This window comes from Dipodomys ordii, unplaced genomic scaffold, assembly GCF_000151885.1.
Source record: "Dipodomys ordii isolate 6190 unplaced genomic scaffold, Dord_2.0 Scaffold126, whole genome shotgun sequence".
In the NCBI taxonomy this organism is placed as follows: domain Eukaryota; kingdom Metazoa; phylum Chordata; class Mammalia; order Rodentia; family Heteromyidae; genus Dipodomys; species Dipodomys ordii.
In genome coordinates, this window is record NW_012267342.1 from 5,688,033 (window position 1) to 5,710,958 (window position 22,926).

At 32.5% G+C, this 22,926-nt stretch overlaps 1 protein-coding gene across 1 annotated transcript in view; it reads left to right on the forward strand.

Moving 5' to 3' along the window:
- The window catches only part of Lrp1b (low density lipoprotein receptor-related protein 1B), a 1,500,426-nt gene that overhangs the window by 1,234,057 nt on the left and 243,443 nt on the right, over positions 1-22,926 (forward strand). Inside the window, exons 52-57 of the mRNA XM_013030060.1 lie at positions 3,805-3,933; positions 6,993-7,115; positions 10,410-10,550; positions 11,387-11,574; positions 13,966-14,149; positions 17,175-17,260. Of these exons, the coding sequence (XP_012885514.1) occupies positions 3,805-3,933; positions 6,993-7,115; positions 10,410-10,550; positions 11,387-11,574; positions 13,966-14,149; positions 17,175-17,260 (851 nt within the window). The remainder of the gene's footprint in view (positions 1-3,804; positions 3,934-6,992; positions 7,116-10,409; positions 10,551-11,386; positions 11,575-13,965; positions 14,150-17,174; positions 17,261-22,926) is intronic.

Sequence of the window (22,926 nt, forward strand, 5' to 3'; positions counted from 1 at the left end):
ATTTAAAACACCCAGTCTCTATTTTCTTTTTCCATAGCGGAAATCATATACTTATGAAGACAGTGAAGAAAAAAATATAGTATAGTCACACTCCAAAAGCTCTGGACACAAAACAAATAATAGTTATTATTTAGATGACTGGCTACTCTCTAATTTCTTCCCTTTAGAATTAAATATTATTTTAACACAGTATTACCTAGTAACAATGGGATAAACATGTTTCTATTGTCTAAAATTATCTTGTTTTTCATCTTTTATTTCACACTACACAAAATAACTCCATTAATAATTCTTAAATCCATTGATAATGGATTTGCAAGCTCTTTGATAATGGCAATAATTTCAATGCTTATTTCTATGATTCCTTGTAAAATGGATACAAACAAGATTTATATATAATTATTAAAATAACAAAACCAATATATATATATTATTCATTACTATAATACCATCTCTTTTCTCTTGTCTCTCTTCTTTTAATGAAATGCTATTATTTTTCTTAAATATATATGCCTATATACATATCTCTATCTCTATAACTTTATCGCTATACATAAATGTCCCAATATTTCATTAAGTAAATGACGAAATGTTAGTGGACCAGTTGATGGACCATCAAATTTTATTTATTTACTTATACCCGATATGTTGTATACTTGCATCCTAGTAACTCAAAATACTACTTTTAACAACAAACGAGTAACACACTGAAGTATAATATAGAATAGGAAAGGAAACTTGCAAGTGATTAATCTCAGTGATTCCCAACTCATTGTACTGAATATCTTTTCATGCTCTTAAAATTTAGGTTCCCCATCTCCACATTACACATCTCTTTAACCAGCATGGAGGAATTCTGACTATAATTCCAATGGCCTTATTTTTGGAAAATATATCTAATCTAACTTCATCTTTCTACCAGTAAAAATAAAAGAAATAGAAAACCTTAGAGAGATGTAAAAAATTACCTGAAGGCACTCAGCTAATTACTGATGTCAGAACTAGGTACTTCATTTCAGGTTCCATATTACTAAGTACAATAGTGACTCCTATAATTTGACTATTGATTATCTGAGCCCACACAAGAAGGATGGAATATATCACATCAGCTTGGTTTTCCTCTCCTTTGGAAATGTTTTCTCTGGGGAAGGTGTTATGTCTCCAGATAGCAATGCCACCCATGGAATGAGTTGTTTGTTTGTTTGTTATTTTGCCCATTGTCTCTCAAAGAATCAGAAGAACATTTTTCAAACTTTATTTTATGGTAAAGATGCTGTACAGAGGGGTTCCAGTTACATGTGTAAAGTAATGAGTACATTTCTTGTCAAATTTGCTGCCCCTTCCCTCCTACTTTCTCTTACTCTCCTTCCTCCCTGCAAGTTGTACAGATCATTTCTACCATCTTGTCCTGTATATAGCTGTTGCATTGGTTCCCCTCTGTCCTTTGTCTCACCACTCTATTGTTCCCTTTCCCTTCCCTAATTCAAATAAATGTATCTACATACCAGGGTACCAAAATCAACTACAGTGACAACAGGGGATATACCATAGGGGGAAGAACATACAAAAGAAACAAAAAAAATCACATAGTACATTAAAAACAACCACCACCAAGAAAAACCTTTTGTGTCCATATCTTGGGGTCATTTTGCTTAGTATCAGAAGAACATTAGTTGTTAGGTTTTTTGGTTTTTTGTTTTTGTTTTTGTTTTTGTCTGTCATAGGGCTTGAACCCTGAGCCTATGCACTGTCCATGAGCTCTTCAGCTCAAAATAAGCATGCTACCACTTGAGACCCAGAACCACTTTCGGATTCCTGGTGGTTAATTGGAGATACAGCTCTTAGGGACTTTCCTGACTCAGCTGGCTTTGAATCCTGATACTCAGATCATGGCCTCCTAAGTAGCTAGGATTACAGATGTCAGCCACTGGTGCCTGGTTAGAAGAACATTTTTAAGGGAGCGATTAAGTTACCTGCAAAGAACCATCTGCCATCTTATAGTCTGAGATCACTTTTTAATTATGTAGTCAAATCCCTCATTCTAAAAGAGGGAAATTCTGATATCACTTTTCTCTAATGTCAAAGACATGCAAAATTAGCTTTCCCACTTACAAATTAGCCCCCAAAATAATATAATGATTATACTGAGGCAAATAATGATGTTACATCAAAGACAATGCAGAAATTTAAAACTTCAGGTTATATAATAGAAATATCATGAGTGGCCAGTGTCTCACACTTGTATTTTAGCTACTAAAGAGGCTGTGATCTGAGGATCCATGTCAAAAACAAGCCTGGGCAGGAAAGTGCATGAGACACTTACCTCCAATTAAGCACCAAAAAAGCTGGAAGTGAAGATGTAGCTCAACTGGTAGAGCAGTAGATTGAGCAAGATGCTCAGAGACAGTGTCCAGTCCCCGAGTTCAAACCCAGAACCAATATAAGGAGGAAAGAAGACTGAAGGTAAAGGAAGAAGGAAGAAGAAAGAAGAAGTGGAACAAGAAGGAAGAAGAGGAACAAGAAATAAGAAGGAAAAATGAGGAGAATAACAAGAAGAATCTTACAACTTAAAGTATTGCAAGTACAAAATTGTAAATTGCCTTATTTGTTCATGGAGCAAGCTTGAAAATATAAGGAACCATACAAAGATCAACTTTATAAAGCAAAATTTATAGAAGTTACAATAGATATATTAGCAGTTAGAATCATTTTAAAAAATGAAAAATATTTTTGGATATTTTTCTGATTTCTTCCATGTTAAACCTCATTCTACTAAAGCTCAGATTCTAAATTAAATGATTAGATTCACATTACCTGGTAACTTATCAGTATTCACTCACCATCTTGTTCTTCAGGCCAAAGTATGTGTAAGAGACAACTATAATTAAGTGTAAAAGATCCCTAAGTTATTTTGCAAGAATTTTCTTCAGTGGCCTATTTTGTAAAGATTATGGTGCAGAGCATTTTCTGTCTATAACATGGTAGCTGAAAAGTGGGAACATAATAAGCATTCCATTAAACCCTACATGATCAAAGGAAATACATTCATCTGTCGAATCAGTCATGTTCTCATTCTAGAATTGTTTTCCAGTGTTGGGAATTGAACCCAGGACCCTGAACATATTAGACAAGTGCTGTACTCAAAAATAACATATGCATCCCATTGAAGGGTTCATTTTCATAAATCTAATGCTATATTTTGACACATATACTGAAGAAATTTTTACATAGCACCATGAAACTTTTGTAAAGTTAGATTGAAGTACAGGCTACTAACTCACATAAATATAAAATAAAATAAATGGAACATTTACTATAGAAATCTATATAAGGGTCCATGAGCATCATGAAGGAAGTGATATGACACTGACTATATCTGCATTAGGAAGAGAAGATGATCCTTTGAATTTCCTGTCCAAATCAACAAGCATTTTTTAAATCATATCATATGAGCATAAGGGACATTGTATTCATAAACCAGAGAACAAGCAGATTCTAGTTATTATGAAAACATTATTACATGTATAAAATCAAAGGCAGCATGTTTTGTTCCTTCCAACAACACAGGATGTGATAGAATGAAAAATGACATTAGCGGTTAAGAGAAAGTTCTCAGGAATAGGAAGGAATTTGGTACTGCATTCATTTTTTTCTATGAAATAAGACTAACGGTTCTACCTCCTGGAGCTTCTTGGATTGAATAAGGAAAATTCTGTTTTCCCTCTTTGGAAAGGAAATGTAACTGAAAGGCTTTGTCAAGTGGACCTATAGTGATTGTAATGACATTTTTCTTTTGGGTTTAAGGTGACGTCACCTGTGCTGCTGACATGTTCAGCTGCCAGGGCTCCCATGCCTGCGTGCCCCAACACTGGCTTTGTGATGGTGAGAGGGACTGCCCCAATGGAAGCGATGAACTTTCCACAGCAGGCTGTGGTATGTACTTGGCTGGGACTGGGTGTCCAAAACAAAACAAAACCAAAACAACTGCAGCATCCTTCAGTCTTTGCATAGGGCTCTGGGTATCACAGGTTCCTCCATGTTTCCCATTCTTGAATACGTAGTAGCCTTCCTAAGCGGATGTCGCTATCAAAACAGTTCAGCATCCCTCTTGCAGAGTGTTTCAGATCCACACAGGAGATATTACCCACTTAATAACAATTTTTATAGGTGCAGAAATACCACGCCCCCTCCAAGATAGTATAACTACATTATGTTTGTGAGCGCGGCAGGTTTTGATACTTTCTTTTAAGTGGCTTCCATCCCCCAAGAAAGCATTTAGATTGTCTAGTATAGATACTCTGTAAATGGCTGATCTGATCTTAGATATCCACTGATCAGAAGGTCAGTAAACACCTATTAGTCCTACAGATAGGGTATTAACCCTTGGGTCAGGTGAGGATAGTGGAGATATAGCTGAATGAAGCTAAGGGATTCAAGGAACACATTTGGAGGTCAAACAATTTACCAAGTTTCTGACTCTTGATCGTTTCAGGAAATTTTCAGCTAAAACTCAATGGTTTAAAAAAAATGAGATACATTCCTCTGAGTGATCGGAAAGAGGAAAGGACTGAATATTTGAATGCAGCTCCCAAGGTCACACAGGGATCTGTTGTGTTGAGCAATTTATCAAAAATAGTACAATCAATTCAGTTTGTGAAAGTTAATTCTGCCAATCATTTTTCCTCAATGACTTGTCTTTATATCTTTAAGATGCTGTATCTGAAGCCATAACGTAAGTGTACATGAATTCAGTTGTATGTACTTAAAAGAGGTAGACAAAGCACCAAATAAATAGAAATCTTAGAATAGGCCTGCTTGCAAAGAATTCACACTACAGTGGTAGAATAATTCACTTTGATCTTGAAACTGATATGTGTGTGTCTATAAAGGTCAATGGGGCCACTGAGGGCTACATAATAAAAGATTATGCATCAATTCAGGGATCCAGATGGTCCCAGTATGCTGTTGCTATTGTAGCAAGTTAACACTCTGGGAAGCATATTAACACTTTTGGACCTCATGGGTACTATTAAGTAAATTATGCAAAAATGTAGCAAATGGTACTCAAGCGATCTGAAAGTGTTAATGCCAAATAAGTTAATGTTGCTCAGTGTTTAAAAGAAATAAGTCATGTATTAGCATTGGCATAATTCACTTGAGTTATATAAAGCTGTCACACAGTTAAAAGTTAGAAGGGTTATTAGTAACTCTGAATTTTACTTTGATTATAATGGGCAAATTTTTAATGATGTTTCTTTGTGACTTCTATGTAGTTGTTAAAATAATTTTTTCAAAGTGTAGTAAATTGGATTCCAGTGAAAGAATCTTTTTTGCTATACTACTCATGACTCTATGTTAATTATTGCTGACAGGAAAGCAGATAGTTCTTGGTTCATAGAGCTTACGGCAGCCTAAATCTGAGGACTAAATGACATGAGAAAAAATAATTACAATAGCTTAACTTTTAGCTTAATTCTTTGTGTATGTATATATGTATGTATTAGTATATATACATATAGATGTTTCTATGTATGTGTGTATATATATATATATATAAGCTATAGATAGACAGATGATAGATAGCTAGATAAATAGATAGATAGATAGATAGATAGATAGATAGATAGATAGATAGATAGATAGATAGGTAGATAGATAGGTAGATAGGTAGATAGATAGATAGATAGATAGATAGATAGATAGATAGATAGATAGATAGATAGATAGATAGATAGATAGATAGATAGATAGATGATCCTGGAATTCTCATTGAAGAGCTTTAAGAAAAAATTATGATGTTGTCAATCTTGAAGGACATACAGAAGGCTGAGTCCAGTTCCACAGGGAGGATTGTGATTATTCAGATAAAAAGAAAGAAGGACAGGTACCTAAGATGCTTCACATGCCTGTTCTCTGTCAAATATCATGATTGGTGTTTTTTATTTGCATTATTGAATTTCCATGATATCTCAATAAAGTATTTTGAGCAATCTGCCAAAATAATTACGATGTAGATAGGAATTTAAAGAGTGCTTAGGAATTGATTGAATGTCTTAGATCCAAGATCTAAGGTCTGTGAAACGGACTTCTTCTAGTCATAAGAAATTTATCAGGCAGATTTTTATTATCTTCATTAAACAGAAGAAAAAATGGATATGCCAAGAAGGTAAATGGCTTCCTCAAGGATGTGAATATGTGACAGAAATACTTTCTGAAATTTGATATTCTATGAAGTATTTTGCAATGACATATAGCAGATTCTTCCCATGTGCAATATACCAAACCTTGAACCTGACTATAGTATTGACCTTTACATGTAATCAGGAATTATTGAAACTATAGGATCCTTTAAGCATATAGCAATGAGATTTGTTTCTTTCATCTAAGTATTATTTCCCTTTTGGGTCATTTTTGACACTGGTTAAAGCTTTTCTCAGGATTTCTAAAGGGTCAATATTACATCTCAGACAGCCACATTTTTATTGCTATTTGATTCTTACACAGGACTCATTTCATCTCAGATTTTGGCTCTATTAATTCAACACTATTCTTGAATGTAGCAAAAAGTTTTATCTTCCTTTAAAAAATAGTAACTTGATCTCTTTTCATATGATTTGGTTCAGTTCTACGTGAACAGGAGCCCATGGCTCCTGGTTTATAAGGCAGCAACACTTTCTACTAGGTCTATGTCCAGAAAAACTAAACATGTATGTTATTACCCAACTGAGTTTTTCCAACATATAATATTTCAATAATCATTCAGAAAACTTAAATATGTCTTTATAAGTGTCAGTTCTGTGGTTAGTCAGAAATAATCCACAAAGTGTTAATACTAAGATTTAAACTGTGTCTATATATTCCAATATATTCATGAATATATATATTATGGATATTATGCATTTATTTTTAGGTACTTATAAATATTCTATTTCTATTGTGGGGGAAAATAACATATGCTCATCTAACATTACACTTTGTGTTTATTTTCTTAGCTCCCAATAATACATGTGATGACAATTCCTTCATGTGCCACAATAAAGTATGCATTCCTAAACAGTTTGTTTGTGACCATGATGATGACTGTGGAGATGGGTCTGATGAACCCTTGTCATGTGGTAAGTAGGTCTCAACATCCATGGATCAGATTCACTGGTTAAACATTTTTAGATGACTTGGAATGCATAAGTACATAAGAACAATCACATAACAAGAACAGTCACATGCTTTTATTAATGATACTAAGTGCCTGTAAATTCAGTGATATAAAATAAAATTACATGTAACATGTAATTTATGTACATTTATTTGTAAATCATGTTTACTTGTAACATATTTGTAACAGTTAGCAACGATGTTGGGAGATACCTATAAAAATGGATATGGTTTGAAGTGTTTTCAAGCACTTGGAAATATATAGGCAGTATGTGGTTGGTTTCGATATTAAAAGAACATCATATATTTCAGTGTGCAAAAGGAATTTCATTTGGGATAATAATGAGAAAAATACAATTACTTAACATTTTCTGTTCCCTTTATATACATGCCAATTTGGTGAAATTTAAAGTATTATAACAATGTTCTTATTTCTATAGCATGTTTATATAGGTATATCCCCCTATACCTGAATACTAGAAAGCATGAGTTGGTGATTAATAACATGCTTGATTAATAACATGTCTGACATTCTGGCTTTGTGCACCTCTTACCTCCTAGCTCTCTGATACTGAGAAAATATTTCAACTCCCCATGCCTCAGTTTACTCATTTGTAAAATATGCACACTTATGTCAATTAAGTGACAACTCTTAATATTAAGAGCTCTTAGAGGACTGAGATAATATGTGAAAGCATTTTGAGTACTACAAGATGCACAAATTCTAGATGTGTATATAAAATCTGTAAATTGGTATGACCGCACAGCAATTAGCCTTCTGTGAGGTTAAGCTGAAGTTAAAAGGTTAAATTGGTGGTATATTAGAAAAAGCCTCAAACACATAGTTAGATAATTCCTATTTAATTGTTTTGCTTTTTAAGCCAGCAACTTTTTTGAAATAGTGGTATGCCATGGTCTAATTTATGTTGTAGAATCATCTTTTCAGCAGAGTAGAAGAAATCTTGCTGTGGAGGAAGACAGCCATGAGGGGAAAATAAACTAGTGAAGCAGTCACTGAAATAATTCTTGAAGTTAGCAATGTGTTAGCCAAATGGGTGATGATGGGATGTGATGGACAGAATATCAAGTTCATTTACACTTGTGCTGTACTTTTTTGTTTGTTAATATACAAAATATATGAATGATGAAATATTTCCCAGCAAAAATGTCTTGGTAGAAGTGTTCAGTATTCGTGATCTTTGGAATACAGAATGATAGCCAATTCTCTGATGGAGTAGAAAGTTATAAAAAATAATTACTGTGATTTTTTTGCCAGTAAGATGATCACAAAAACCATGCTGTTTGCGTGCTTGAAACAATGAGGTTAGGTAAAGTTTCTTCAGTTTAGATCATTGTAAAAGTGACATTTAAGGATAATAAGAAATCCAAGTACCTAGAAAACATAAAAAAGCAGGACAGTAGTAAACTTAAGATTTAAATTAGAGCTTCTCCTCCATCATTTTAGATTGGGACGAAGAAAGACTTTATCCAGAAAGGGGAAAGAAGGATGCAGCTAAAGTTGTGTGGGAACCTAGAAGGGCCGACCATAAATATTAAACCCAGAAATTGTTTCTAAGATAATATGGTTTCCCTCATTTGTTGTGACTAGAATGTACTTATAAATCTTTAAGTGAATAACACCCTTGGGCATGAAAAATTAAACAAGAATCTAGACATTACCACAGTGATAGTGAAGGAAGATAGTCTTAGGAGAGGATTACAAAAGCTCAATAACTATGTGCATATGATCAAATATTTATTGACATGAATTACAAGAAATGGAAAACACAACGTTTTTTGTTATTTTGCTTTTTTCTTTATTTTTATCACTGTTTTTGTTTTCTGTACCTTTTGTCTTACATGTAAGTTTTTCTGTTTGGGGGAGGGTAATGAGGAACACAGAAATGGTGGGACAAAGATGAACGAACACAGCAGTGATTTTTATAGATACTTGGTTGAAAATAAACTATATAACTTGTGGGGAGATCAGCAGGGAATAAAACACTGGGAAAAATTGAGGGAAGAGGTGACACTGTTCTAAAAGAAATGTACTCATTACCTTACATATGTAACTGTAACTCCTCTGTACATCACTTTCACAATAGCAATAAAAAAATCGAGTCTATAAGTCTATAGACTTTCAAAGAAACTTTGAATTTGAAACCTACCGGTTAATATTTTTATGTCTAAGAGACATTATAAAAGTCAGTTGTTGCAGATACAAGATGACTAAACTTGAACTGGAAGTAAATACCTGGAACCAAGATTATAGAGTACAAAGAAGAGAAACTTGTTGTTTAGGGATGCATAGAGGGTCTTACATTGTTAGTTTGGCCGAGTAACTATTTATTGGCTGTGGAGAACAAGCTAGTAAAAAAAAGAGAGAATAAGTATGGAAGTTGAGGATATCATAATTCTCTACTTTCATATTGAAATATGGCAATCACTTCAGTTAGATATTCACTATTAAATTCTCTATCACCACTGAATTTTATGATTTTCTTTTTTAAGCCATCTAAAAGTAGTAAGTTTATTTTGTTTATCAGAAAATTTTAATGAGAATGACTGGTTTCATGATTGACAAAAAACAGGAAAAAATCATTCTAAAATGTAACATGAAAAAGTCAAATTAATTTTACTTACAAAATCAGACATGTGTACAAACATTAACAAGTTATGAACTTATTTTGTAATATGAATATTATTTTATGCCTGACATTCAAGATAATTCTAATAATAATTTTGCTTATTGCTTGATAAATAGATTGTTTTATCATTTTAGTTTCATTATACTTTGAATACAATTTTCCAGGCATTAATATGATATTTTGTCTTTTGTGAAATACTGGTATAGCACAGCATCAGTCTATCCATCTGTTCTGATCCTATATCTAGAAAAATTTCATCTTGAAAAAAATTCTAATAGTTTCATTTCAGTTTTCCATTCTAAGTAAAATCCCTAAAATATAGGCAATAGGTTACAGAATTGTTCTACTCAAGTTTGTTGCCTTCTTATTTCTTCTCTTAGAAAAATAAGATTATATTATTTCCAGCCTCATTTGTTAGTCCTTTTCTCTACTTTCAAATATCAAATATTTTTTTGCAACTATGAGTATTGCAATACAGTAAAATGGAGATTTCTAGTAGGAGGCCCAAATAATTTCATGATTAATCAGGTGAAGCATGCATAGATGGGATGGATTATTAATTCATATTGACTAGTGAATTAGTCATCGTGATTGTTCCTTTTTCTCTAGGATACCATCAATGTACTGCAGAAGAATTCCGTTGTGCTGATGGGCGATGCCTTCTAAATACCCAGTGGCAGTGTGATGGAGATTTTGACTGCCCTGACCATTCTGATGAAGCACCTTTAAACCCCAAGTGTAAAAGTGCAGGTACAGAACCTGAGGGTAGATTATAAACATTTCTCCTCATATATAATCCCTGTACCTCGATAAAAAAATAAGTGTAAGACATTATAACTACTTACTGAAAATAGTATGTATACTTCATAACTAGGCACAATGAAACTTTACATATAACTTGATCAGAAATACAGATACACCTACATACTCATCATACTTTTTACCTCACTATACCAAAGAGCGAATAGATAGCCATGATTTTAGAATGAACTGAATCACCTTTTTCTATGTAGTTTACTGATTAATAGGCAACATTTTTGCATGTATGATTATGAGTAGTATTCAAATCATCTGGTTATGAGTAGCTATACTACCTGAACTCCTTTTCCAAAGCTATATTTGGAACAACTATTATTCACTGACTTAAAAATGTCAGTGTTATGTTTTGTGGAAGAAAAAATTTAGGATTATATAAGTATACTAGATTCTTAATTTTAAGTGACATACAATTCCTCTAGGACCTATAGTTTGATGGAAATGTCAGACTATCCATTGTGCTTTGAAATCATTTTTCATGGTATAGATGAGACACAGATAGTCCATTAACTTTAGTATAGAATCTCATTTGATTGTTAATTTTCACAGTAAAACTAGATGGGCAAAATGTGGAATACCTGCAAGCAATATGTCCTTAGTTTTCTACAGTTTATGCATAAAATATTATACTAACTGTACAGTATTTTATATAAGCATATATTTATTTTAATATTTGACAATTAGGAATCATAGTTGTGAATGTTTTCGAGAATGGTAGTATAAAAATGGCATGCCCTTTATATTCCATTTGTTTTATTTTCTTTTTCCAGAACATACATGCAACAGTTCATTTTTTATGTGCAAAAATGGCAGGTGCATTCCCAGTGGAGGTCTCTGTGACAGTAAGGATGACTGTGGCGATGGCTCTGATGAGATAAACTGCCACATAAATGAGTGCTTGAGTAAGAAAGTCAGTGGATGTTCTCAGGATTGTCAGGATTTGCCAGTCAGTTATAAGGTAGGTACTCATGAAGACCCTTCAAAACATACATTTTGAGAATTGGCAATTACTTAATCCCTACATACTTTTAAATTTGAAAGTGCATTGTAACTTAGATATAACTCTTTAAAGGAAAAGTAAAAACAAAAAAATTAGAAACCATAATAAGACTTGATATGAGTTGTGAGAATACAGTTAAAAATCAAAATATATTTAAATATATTCAGAAAATAGAGAGAAATGTATAAAACTGTCTCACACATACACACACACACACACACACACGCACACACAACTAATTTTTGCAGTTCTTATTTCTTCTTTCCTTTCCCTTCATGTACATCCTTGAAGGGAAATGGGCTGATCATTTCTTTAGTAAAACAACAGTGAGTACAGAATTTTTATTTATTTATTTATCTTTTATTGTAAAAATACCGTACAGAGGGGTTACAATAAGATGGGCAAGATAATGAGTACATTTCTTATCAAGCATTGTTGCTTCCTTCTTTGATTCCCCTTCCCATCCCCCACCCGTAACCCCCATCCGAGCCTCCCCCGCCCCGAACGAAGTTGTAAAGTTCGTTTTTCGACATAACGACTTGTACATCTCATTGTTGCAATGGGTCCACCTGTATCCCTATTTAAACGATTTGTTTTTTTCCCTTCCCCTCCACAAATTATACCAACATCAAATACAGTGAAAGCAGGGGTTATACCATAGGGGAGCGACATACAAAGCAACAAAGAAATCATCTTATAAATATGTACAGAATTTTTATGTAAACACGAAGAATAACTGGAAAGCAGTAACTAGACCTGAGTTCAGGCACGCTAAAATAAATCATGCTTAATAACTTAATTGCGTTTTTGTTAGTACAATTCCCTGAAGAGGCTGATTCACTGGCAACTTTGATTGACAGAAATAGCTTCTGAAAACATGTCTGTGTCATAAGAATAGATGTAGACTAATACAATATTAAAATATGAACTCATGTTAATTTAAAATTGAGTAAGTATGCACTGGGAAACCTCATCAAGAGTACTTATTTGTGGATTGAGGCTGTATCTCAGGAATACAAAAAACATATTTTATGAAATGTTTGTACACAGATTTCATGGACTTGAGAGTAAATGTCACAAATCATCAGAGGAATATTGAAAACATGAGAGAGATGCTAGAGGAAGGATTTTTGATACATATTTATTTAATTATTGACAAAAAGCCTTTTGTAAATATTACTCTTTCTTCAAACAAGAGCATGTTTCAGATTCAATGAATAACTTTTGAGACTGTCTTTGTTTTAAAATTTAGTAACCTCTAGCTTTTCTACTGGTTATCTATAGAAAATTATGCCTTCATGCTTCCAGATTTCTAAAGATAAAACATCTTTATTACATATATTTTCTTTTTTTTAATTTTAGTTTTTTTATTGTGAAAATACTGGACATTTATTTTCTTGTTTTTAATTTTTATTTATTTTTTATTGTGAAAATTCTGTACAGAGGGGTTACAATTAGATGGGCAAGATAATGAGTACATTTCTTATCAAGCATTGTAGCCTCCTCCTTTGTTTCCCCTTCCCATCCCTTCCCATCCTTCCACCGTCCCCCCACCCAATCCTCCCCCCCCCACCAAAGTCGTGAAGTTCGTTTTCGACATAAGGACTTGTACATCTCATTGTTGCAATGGGTCCACCTGTGTCCTTATTTATACGACTTGTTTTTCCCCTTCCCCTCCACAAATTATACCAACATCAAATACAGTGAAAGCACAGGTTATACTGTGGGGAAGGGACATACAAAGCAACAAAGAAATAATCTTATATATGCGTTAGAAACAAATGCATGAAAGAAAAAAAAGCATTTGAATACATATCTTAGGGTTAATTTTCCTAACATCACCTTATCTGACCTTTTCTGCTTGACTCATACATATACTAGATATTGCAAATAAGGGAAAACTTTCTTAAGTATAAAATAAAAATATATAGAAGAATGTCAGAAATTTCCAAAATTTCACATAAAGATTAATTCTTATTATAAAAGTTTTCAAAATCCATAATATAATGCAGTAGAAAAAGAAACAATGGAAGTTGAAGAGGATGGTTGATTTATTTTATTTTATTTTTGGTCCTAGTCATTTTCCACCCATGTCACTTCAGTGATGCTAATTAACTTCAAATTTGCCAACCTTAGATGATCAAATGAAAACATTTAATAAAGCATTTTTAAACTTTAACTTTACATAATATATGATGTTCTTATTAAAGTCAGTTGCTAAAAGACAGAAATACTTGCCAGTATCTATTTTAAAGTGTTTTGCTAGCTTGAGTCACTCTAAAGGGACGTCCAATAGTAAAAGACAGTGGCAATAATGTGAATTGATTATGCTCATCTTTCTTTCCTCAGTGCAAATGTTGGCCTGGATTCCAACTGAAGAATGATGGTAAAACATGTGTTGACATTGATGAATGTTCTTCAGGCTTTCCGTGTAGCCAGCAATGCATCAATACTTATGGGACCTATAAGTGCCTCTGTATAGATGGGTATGAAATACAACCTGATAACCCAAATAGCTGCAAGTCACTCTCAGGTATTGAGTTAAGCCTGCCTAAGCTCCAACCTTAGTTATACAAATGGATTTGCATTTTGTAGCCATTCTTACTGAATTTATCCTTCTTTGTTTTCCAAGAAACAAAAATTCATCCCTACTTTCTTCAATATCGAAATCTGTCTCTATGATTTTGGACATCACATATCTACTGCTCTTATTTTAATAAAGTAACAATACCTGTTTCTAGCATTATTTTCTGTTGAAACGTATGTCCTTGGGAGCAAGTTTGGGCAAGACTATTAAAAGCCGCTTGTAGTATTTTCCTTTTTCCCATACATCAATCACATGTATCTTTGCATGCATTCTGAAGGAACAAGTTCATTTTAATAGGTTAATTATATAGGTTAATTGTAATTATAATATTAATAATAAATTAGGTACATAATACTATTTGACTTCTTCCAATGAGTCACAAGATATTCTTAAAGTTCTGCTTATTCAGAGTACTGTGTTTAATTCTATAAATTATAAATTTAATGAAGTCCATAATTTTGAAAATATTGTATAGTATTAGGAAATAAATCATATACATTAAATTCTACAAGGCCACGTATGATAATTAATGTCCAAATGGGTAAAATGCCCATTTTAACTTGTTTTTAAATACAATGAGCACACTACCACTGTCAGCTTCTCAGGTATATATACATAGTTGGCTTTATATGAAACATTGAATGTTTTATTGTATAATTTGAAATAAATATCAGAGGTAGAAATTTAGAATTAAATTTTAATTGGTTAAACATTCATGCTATATAAAAAATTATTAATCACTTTTACATTTCATTCTATTGTCATTTATTTTTCAACATGATTCACTTAGTCCTCTTGGAATTCACTTAAAGTCAGACTGTAAAAGTAGAAATGTTTACACAGGGCCATTGTTTCATCTTCCAATGTAGTTGCTCATGGAGAGCTCATTGTTTGTTGTATCAAACATTCAGGGAGTTCGGGTAATAGATAAAGATGAAATTTCCAAGCAGTAATGTTGCTATTACTTGAAACTTTCCATGAAGAATCAAGTAGAGAAATTGAATGATACTGATTGCAACTTAGGCTATTTGCAGTATGTTTCCATGAAACAGATGTTTTTGATGAGTAACAACAATTAGTAACTCTTAATAATTTCAAATAAAAAATGTGGTTAGTGAAGTATAAATCATTTACTAAAGAAGCCAGGAATTTTAAAGCAAGTATAACCAAGTTGAGAACAGAAATCCATACTACTGCGGTAGAACATGACTGACTAATATTATATCTATAATTAATGTTGATAGGAATAGAAAGACACTGTGAACTAAAAAGACGCGACTCTGATTTGAAAGGGATTATGAGTCTCAATTTGGCCTTCAGCAGAAGGTTAGAAAAGTTAAATGTTATCATGGATGATGTAAATAAGTGTCCAAATGAGTAACAGTGAATGATGAAAAATGCTAGCATATTATATTAGCATAAATTGCATGTGAAAACAAAGGAAAAGGAGAGAAATACAATCATGTGAAATACAAATGAGACAAATGCAATAAATTGTATTTTTAAATTCCTAATGTCAAGTAAATATTAATTAATATTAATTAAATTGCATATTTGCTTAATTAAATTGCTTAATTGCTTACTTATATATACTTATATATGTCGATATAAAGACCACATGAATGTATTTTATAAATAGACATGGTTAGCACAAATATTTACTGAATTGTAGGTTCATAAAAATTTCAATTCAAATTGACTTTGTTCAATTTATATTTAAATAACTATTTATATAAGTTTAAATAATTACATTTCACAAACTTTTTTACATTCTTTTTTGACTATTTTAATAATCATTAAGTAGTTGTACAAAGGAGTTTCGATTCAACAAAGCAGTTTGTTAATATGAAGAACATCTTGATTAATGTCACCTCTTTCAACATTCTCACATACCCCTTCTAACCAACTCGCTCCCTCACTTTTCTTAATTGTTAGGAGGAATTTTTTTGCCATTTAACAAAGCAGTTTATGTATAAAATGCATCTTGACCTATGTTATCTCACCAACATTTTCAACTCCCTTTAGCCCATCCCTTCCTTATTTTTTTTTAAATTTTGTGGTATATACAATTTATTATTGACTGCATTCTTCCTTCTGCTTTCCTCCTTTGTTGGGCTTCAACTCAGTCTTTCTAAAGAATTATACTATTTGAGCTCTATATAGAATCTATTATACTTCAGGTTTTCTTTAAGAATTTATTTCCAATTTAATTTTTGAGAGAACTTAAATTGTGAATCTAAAGATGTTATGATTAAAAATCTTCGTATATATTGAACATTAGTATGTATATGAATACATAAAAACATTAATATGTATATGAACACATGAAAAAAACATATTTGATTCTCCTTCGTATAGTCTAAAAAGACATTATAAAACATATTGGATAAATGTACAGAAAGAAATTAATTACTAAGAATCATGAGGAAAATTAAAATGCAAAGGTCAGAAACTGGAGTTCAGAAATTATTAAGAAGATTATATGCCAGATGTACAGAAATTTATGTAAAAATATTCCTTGCTATTCACTCTGGAAGGCTGAAAGAAATGTTGATTATCAAAGTGGATTTTTTTGTTATATCAATCCTTGAATATACAGCACATGCTTAAGAGCATTGTAGATTATCCTTTTATAAAATTCATTCAAAATATGACTGTAAAAGTAAAAATGTTTCATTAATTCAAAAAAAATTATCTGAGTGTCTAGGAAAATTCAGTGTAGAAAGGTTTTAACATTATCTTTATTTTCTGAATATCTTGGGTATCTGATGCTTTCTTGCACAAGTTACTATATACTGCATAGTTCTCTCTCTCTCTCTCTTTCACTGAATCTGTATGTATACACCTTAACCTATTATAATATCACTGTGTTTGTAGCACTGTATGTCAATGTAAGTTTTTGCTAAACTAAACAAAAATTAACTATAGGAATAAATTAAAAATCAAACATATTCTTTGCTTTGGAATTCAGATGAGGAGCCATTTCTCATCCTTGCTGATCATCATGAAATAAGAAAAATTAGCACTGATGGCACCAACTACACCCTGTTAAAGCAGGTATGTCACATTTGATATATGTTATCTAGATATTTTAGAATTCTCGAAATACAATTAGAATTTATGAAACACATAATTATACCTATGAACATGTATATGTATATCAGATCATTCTAAACATTATATTTTATGATAAGTAAGTCATATTTTCAACTTGCTGTAACATTCCATATCACAGAAGTCAAAGATCATACAGCATAGTTAGTGCAAGGGAAATTACCTCAAGAATAAGTGGATTGCAAATTAGGGAAACCATGGGATCTATATTTCTTTGGGCCTGGCTTACTTTACTTAATATAATTTTTTCCAAGTCAACGGTCAGAGAAGTTGATGTTAGGCGAAATGAACCCCAAGATAAGGACTCAAATGTTTTCTTTCTTGCTTGTTTGCTATTGTTTCTAACATATTTATAAGATATTTCTTTGTTGCTTTGTATGTCCCTCCCCCCACGGTATCATCCCTGTTTTCACTGTATTTGATGTTGGTATAATTTGTGGAGGGGAAGGGAAAAAACAAATTGTTTAAATAGGGATACAGGTGGACCCATTGCAACAATGAGATGTACAAGACTTTTGTTATGTTTGGCGCGGGAGGAGGGGTGGGGGGCAGAGATCGAAAGGAATGGGAAGGGGAAACAAAGGAGGAAGCAACAATGCTTGATAAGAAATGTACTCATTACCTTGCTCATGTAATTGTAGCTCTGTACAGTATTTTCACAATTAAAAAAAAAAGAATAAGTGGATTAAAGAAATTATAGAAGCTTTTGAGGTATTTCCTAAAATGTCTTTTGCTATTTATAGAACCAGCAAGAAAAACAGGTTTGGTGACAAGTAACCTTTAAAACTTTAGGAATAACAAGAAATCAAAATTGTGTTTGCAGTTTAATCATGGTTGAAAGTCTATATGGTGACCTGTGTTCAATCTAATCTTCTCATCCTTTAATACTAGCCATGTGAAGAGAATCTAGGAAAATTTGGTGTCTATGTAATTTTATTTGTTATTTTTATTCATAGGCATTATATTTCATGAAAACTTATATCTATCTTGTGATAGGATGAAGAACTTTGGATTGCTCACTTCTATTTTGAAGGTTTTCCTTCATGTGTAAAGTGGAAATAGTATGAAATCCTTTAATTAAAATTAGAAGACTAAGAAAAATCTTTCTTTTTTTTTTTCTTGTTGGACATGGGGCTTGAACTCTGGGCCTGGGCACTGTCCAACTCTTCAGCTGAAGGCTAGGGCTCTTCAACTTGAGCCACAGTGTCACTTCTGGTTTTCTGGTGGTTTCTTGGAGTTCAGAGTTTCACGAACTTTCCTGTTTCCTGTCTAGGTTGTCTTTGAACTGCGATCCTCAGATCTCAGCCTCCTGAGTAGCTCCTAACACAGGCATGAGTCACTGGTGCCTGGCTGAAAATCAAATGTTATATATAGAATACTATTAGTTGTTAAAAGTATTATCTTTACTTTGAAATATTTAGTTTGTATCTATTATACCACTAAATTCCTTTTCCTCAAACAATATTACAACAGTGATATTCTGTGCTTATTTTACTATTAGTGGTAAATGATAAACATTCATTCCTGTGGTAATATTTTGTCACATAAAAATGACTTAGAACTGAGTCTGGCACTAGTATGTCATGACTGTAATCCTTGTAATTCTCTGAGAATTATAGTTCCAACCCAGCCTACACAGGAAGGTGTGAGAGACGAGTATCTCCAATTAACCAACAAATAGCCGGATATGACTCAAACGGAAAAATGCCAACCCTGAGTAAAAAGGCTTAAAGATTGTGGCAAGGCCCTGAGTTCAGACCCCAGGACGGCATGCGTGCTCGCGTGCGGACACACACACACACACACACACACTTAAAACTTGTCACTATTTGATTCTGGTACCTGGTACTGTATATACTTTTATCTGAATTAGGGAAGGGAAGGGGAACAACAGAATGGTGAGACAAAGGATAAGAGGGAAACCAATACAACACCGATATTCACAAGACAATATGTTAGTAATGATCTGTAGAACACGGCGAGGGAATGGATGGGAATAGGGAAACTAGGAGAACAATGAAGGAAGGGGTAAGAAGTTTGACAAGAAATGTACTTATTACCTTACTTACGTAACTGTAACCCCTCTGTACATCACCTTGTCAATAAAAGACGAAAGAAATGTAAACAGGTGCTTGAGAGAGAATTATTTCCATAAACAGAGCCTCACATTTTTATATTAATCTTGCTTGAAATGTAAATCTTTATTATCCAATATAATGTTAACTCACTCGGAGAGAGATGGATTTTAAAGCCTTTTTTTGGACCACAGTTTGAAGTTGATATTTTTACATGAAAGTCTTGGCTGCTGGATAATCATGAAAAACTAGGGAAGTATAGAGTATGGAGCATCCTTGAATGCTGGTAGTCTCAGTTTTATAGTAGCTGTCACAATGAGATAGAACACCATGCACTCCATCCTCAGACTTCCCAGGTACTTCAGATGACATCTGGTTGCTTCCTGGATGTTATGAAGCTTATAGCATTGCTCTGAGTTTGGATTATGACAACAATGTCCAATATGTCACATGGTTTCTCTCTTTGTGTATCCATAGAATATTATACATAATATAAAATAGTTTCACAGTAGTAGAAAAATAAACATAAATCTATCTAAAAAATGTAATAAGTGGACTAGAGTCTCTTTAAGGGATGAGTAACATAAGCAACCTTGATAGTTTAAGTGTAAATAAGTACCTCAAAATGGAATCCAGAATTTTGCTACCCAAAGTGTTTCTTAAACTAACTCGATCTCTTTTGTCCTTTAAATTTGCACCAGATTTGTGAAACATTTAAACTTACTGTTTTTCTATTCTACATTTACCACTCCCGCTAAGGAATGATATGACATTCATTTCCTCATATGATGTCTAGCAAAGGAATGTATTTTCTCTGTTTTGTAATCATTTTAATCTTTATACAATTCCAAATCTGTTTCAGAAGAGAGTAGAACTTCATGTTTGTGTGTTCAGCTGAACTGCAAGATTAACTACTGTAGATAGCAACATTATTTACTATGTGGGTAAAGAACTCTAACAGAGTTACTTCTTATTCCAGTCTTGCAGCTCATAATATCTCTCCTAGTAACATTTTTTTGTTGTATTGCATGGGTATTGTGTTGCTACAGATTATATACTTGATAGAGCAAAATTATTTTTCTATGCATCATTTAAGTCTATTACATATAATAGAACCACTTTTAATGCATATTTTAATATAGCCTTTTTCTCCTAGAAGCACAATTTTAGACTACTGTAGGCAATCCTTAGTACCTATGTTGAGATAAGTTTCAGATTATTACTTTCAATTCAGTGTTTATAGAAATGAAGAGAGAATAAAGAAAATGAAGATTTTATGAAGTACAGGAACACCTGTGCTTTCAGAAAACATTTGTTAATTATGCTCTCTGTGGAAGAGAATATAGGCCTTAAAATTTAGGGTTGTATAATCCAAATTTGGCTCTGATTTCTTGAGGTATCTATAGATGAGCACCATTTCATCATAGCACTATAAATATTTTCAAAGCATTTTAGGCAGCAAAATCATGAGATTATGAAAGATTTAGAGAGTATGTCTAAGAATGAATAATTATGTGGAATGGGGAAAGAAGTAGAAAACAGAAAATTAATTACCTCTCCATTTTCTCTCAGTTTCCATAAATAAAAAGATATTGTCACTGTCTTAGTTATTTGCTGTTTTTTTGAAATGCTAATTAGGAAAATGATTTTTCCTAATTTTTTTATTTACTCTTTTTGAGGTAGTCAGCAATGATATTAGGCCTATGCCAACATAAAATTATAAAATCTGGTAAAATTTTTTGATTTATTCATTCTAAAATGTAGTTGAGTGTTTCTAGTTTAGTTATTGTTTAAATTTATATACTATATTAAGAAAATATTTTAATAACATGGATTTTAGGAATGAACTGAAATTAATCAAGAAACTTTTCAGTAGCATATTTAATTCTTTTTTTTTTTTTTTGTCGGTGATGCAGCTTGAACTCTGGGCTTGGGCGCTGTCCCTCAGCTCTTCAGCTCAAGGCGAGTGCTCTATCATCTGAGCCATAGCGCCACTTGCGGTTTTCTGGTGGCTTATTGGAGATAAGAGTTTCACAGACTTTCCTGCCCAGGCTGGCTTTGAACCACAATCCTCAGATCTCAGCCTCCTCAGTAGCTAGAATTACAGGCGTGAGCCACCGGTGCCCGGCTTCAATATGATATTTAATTCTAATAGTGCTTTTATTCCAGTAAAATTGTATAGAGAAACAAAATTCAGTTTCCTAAATTAATCATCTAGAACCAAAGAGTTCAAATCTGCAAGTACAAACATGAGAGGATGGAATAGGATTATGATGAAACCAATTTTCAGTTCTGAAGCAACTGGTACGATTTTAGTTTTTAGACATTATTTTGACCATATCCTTGGTTGTTTTAATGTCCCATGCTTATCCTGCTACAAAGAGATCATTGCACTGTTTTGGAAGGGATTATGGGAAAAACTGTAGAAAATGATCACCTTGAAGAGATTTGTCAGAATTCTGGGATTCAGTTCCTCCACATATTAGCCATAGTTTATTGCACTTGCTAAATTTGGAATTGGATTTTTATTTTCCAATTTGCTTATTGTCAATAGGGAATGAAATAATTCTATCAAAATGAAGATGTAGATAAATCTTTGCTAAACTTACAATTTTTTCTATATTATCCTTTTATTGCTTTCAATTTACTTATATCAATTGTCTCACCATCACAAAATCATAACCCTGAATAGGAAATTAATATGGATTACTACAGATACGTATTTTTAAATCTTCTATCCAGATTCATAACATATATCTATTTGCATTTTAGGACTGACTGATTTTTTATCCTCATTTTCCCAAGTATATATAATTGATAGTATAAAATTAATGCATTCAAACAGCTTTTAACATATACATGGATAGTTAAGGTATCTTTTGAAATTTATCAGCCTTTTTATTAGTTTTATGGTTATTATTCTTGATCAGTAATATTGTCAATAAGAAGTGTACATACATTAATTATGAGCTCAGTGAAGAATTAGCACTGAATCATGATGTGTGTTTAGTTCTTTGTATCTTTGTTTATAACCAATGTCATACAGTTTTGTGGGGTTGGGCTATTTCAGATTATCTTTGAAATCTAAAGATAAATAAAAAGATACTGTTCCTCTTACACTAAATATAAGCATAAGATCTGACCTTATGTTATTAAATATGATTATTAGTGAAGTTTATTTTGATAAAGAAAGAAACAGAGAAACAAAGGGAAAGAAAGAGAAGAAAAGAGAAAGAAAGAAAGAATGGTAGTTTCCAGCATTTTCTCTAACTACCTTCTATCCACAAGACAACTTTAAGTTTGGAAATCCTTGGAAAGAAATACAATATGAATAGTAATCATTTAATTTTGGGCTGACTATTATAAAGTGCAATATAAATCTAAGGCTGTGTTATTATGAAATTCTGAGTTTTGAGGTAACTGAGAGAAATGAACTCAAACCTGTCAATTACCATGTTTCCTTTCCAAATCCAAAGCAAAGGAAACAAAAACCTTGTCTCCTTGAAGATGATAAACCTTTTTTTTTTTTTTTTT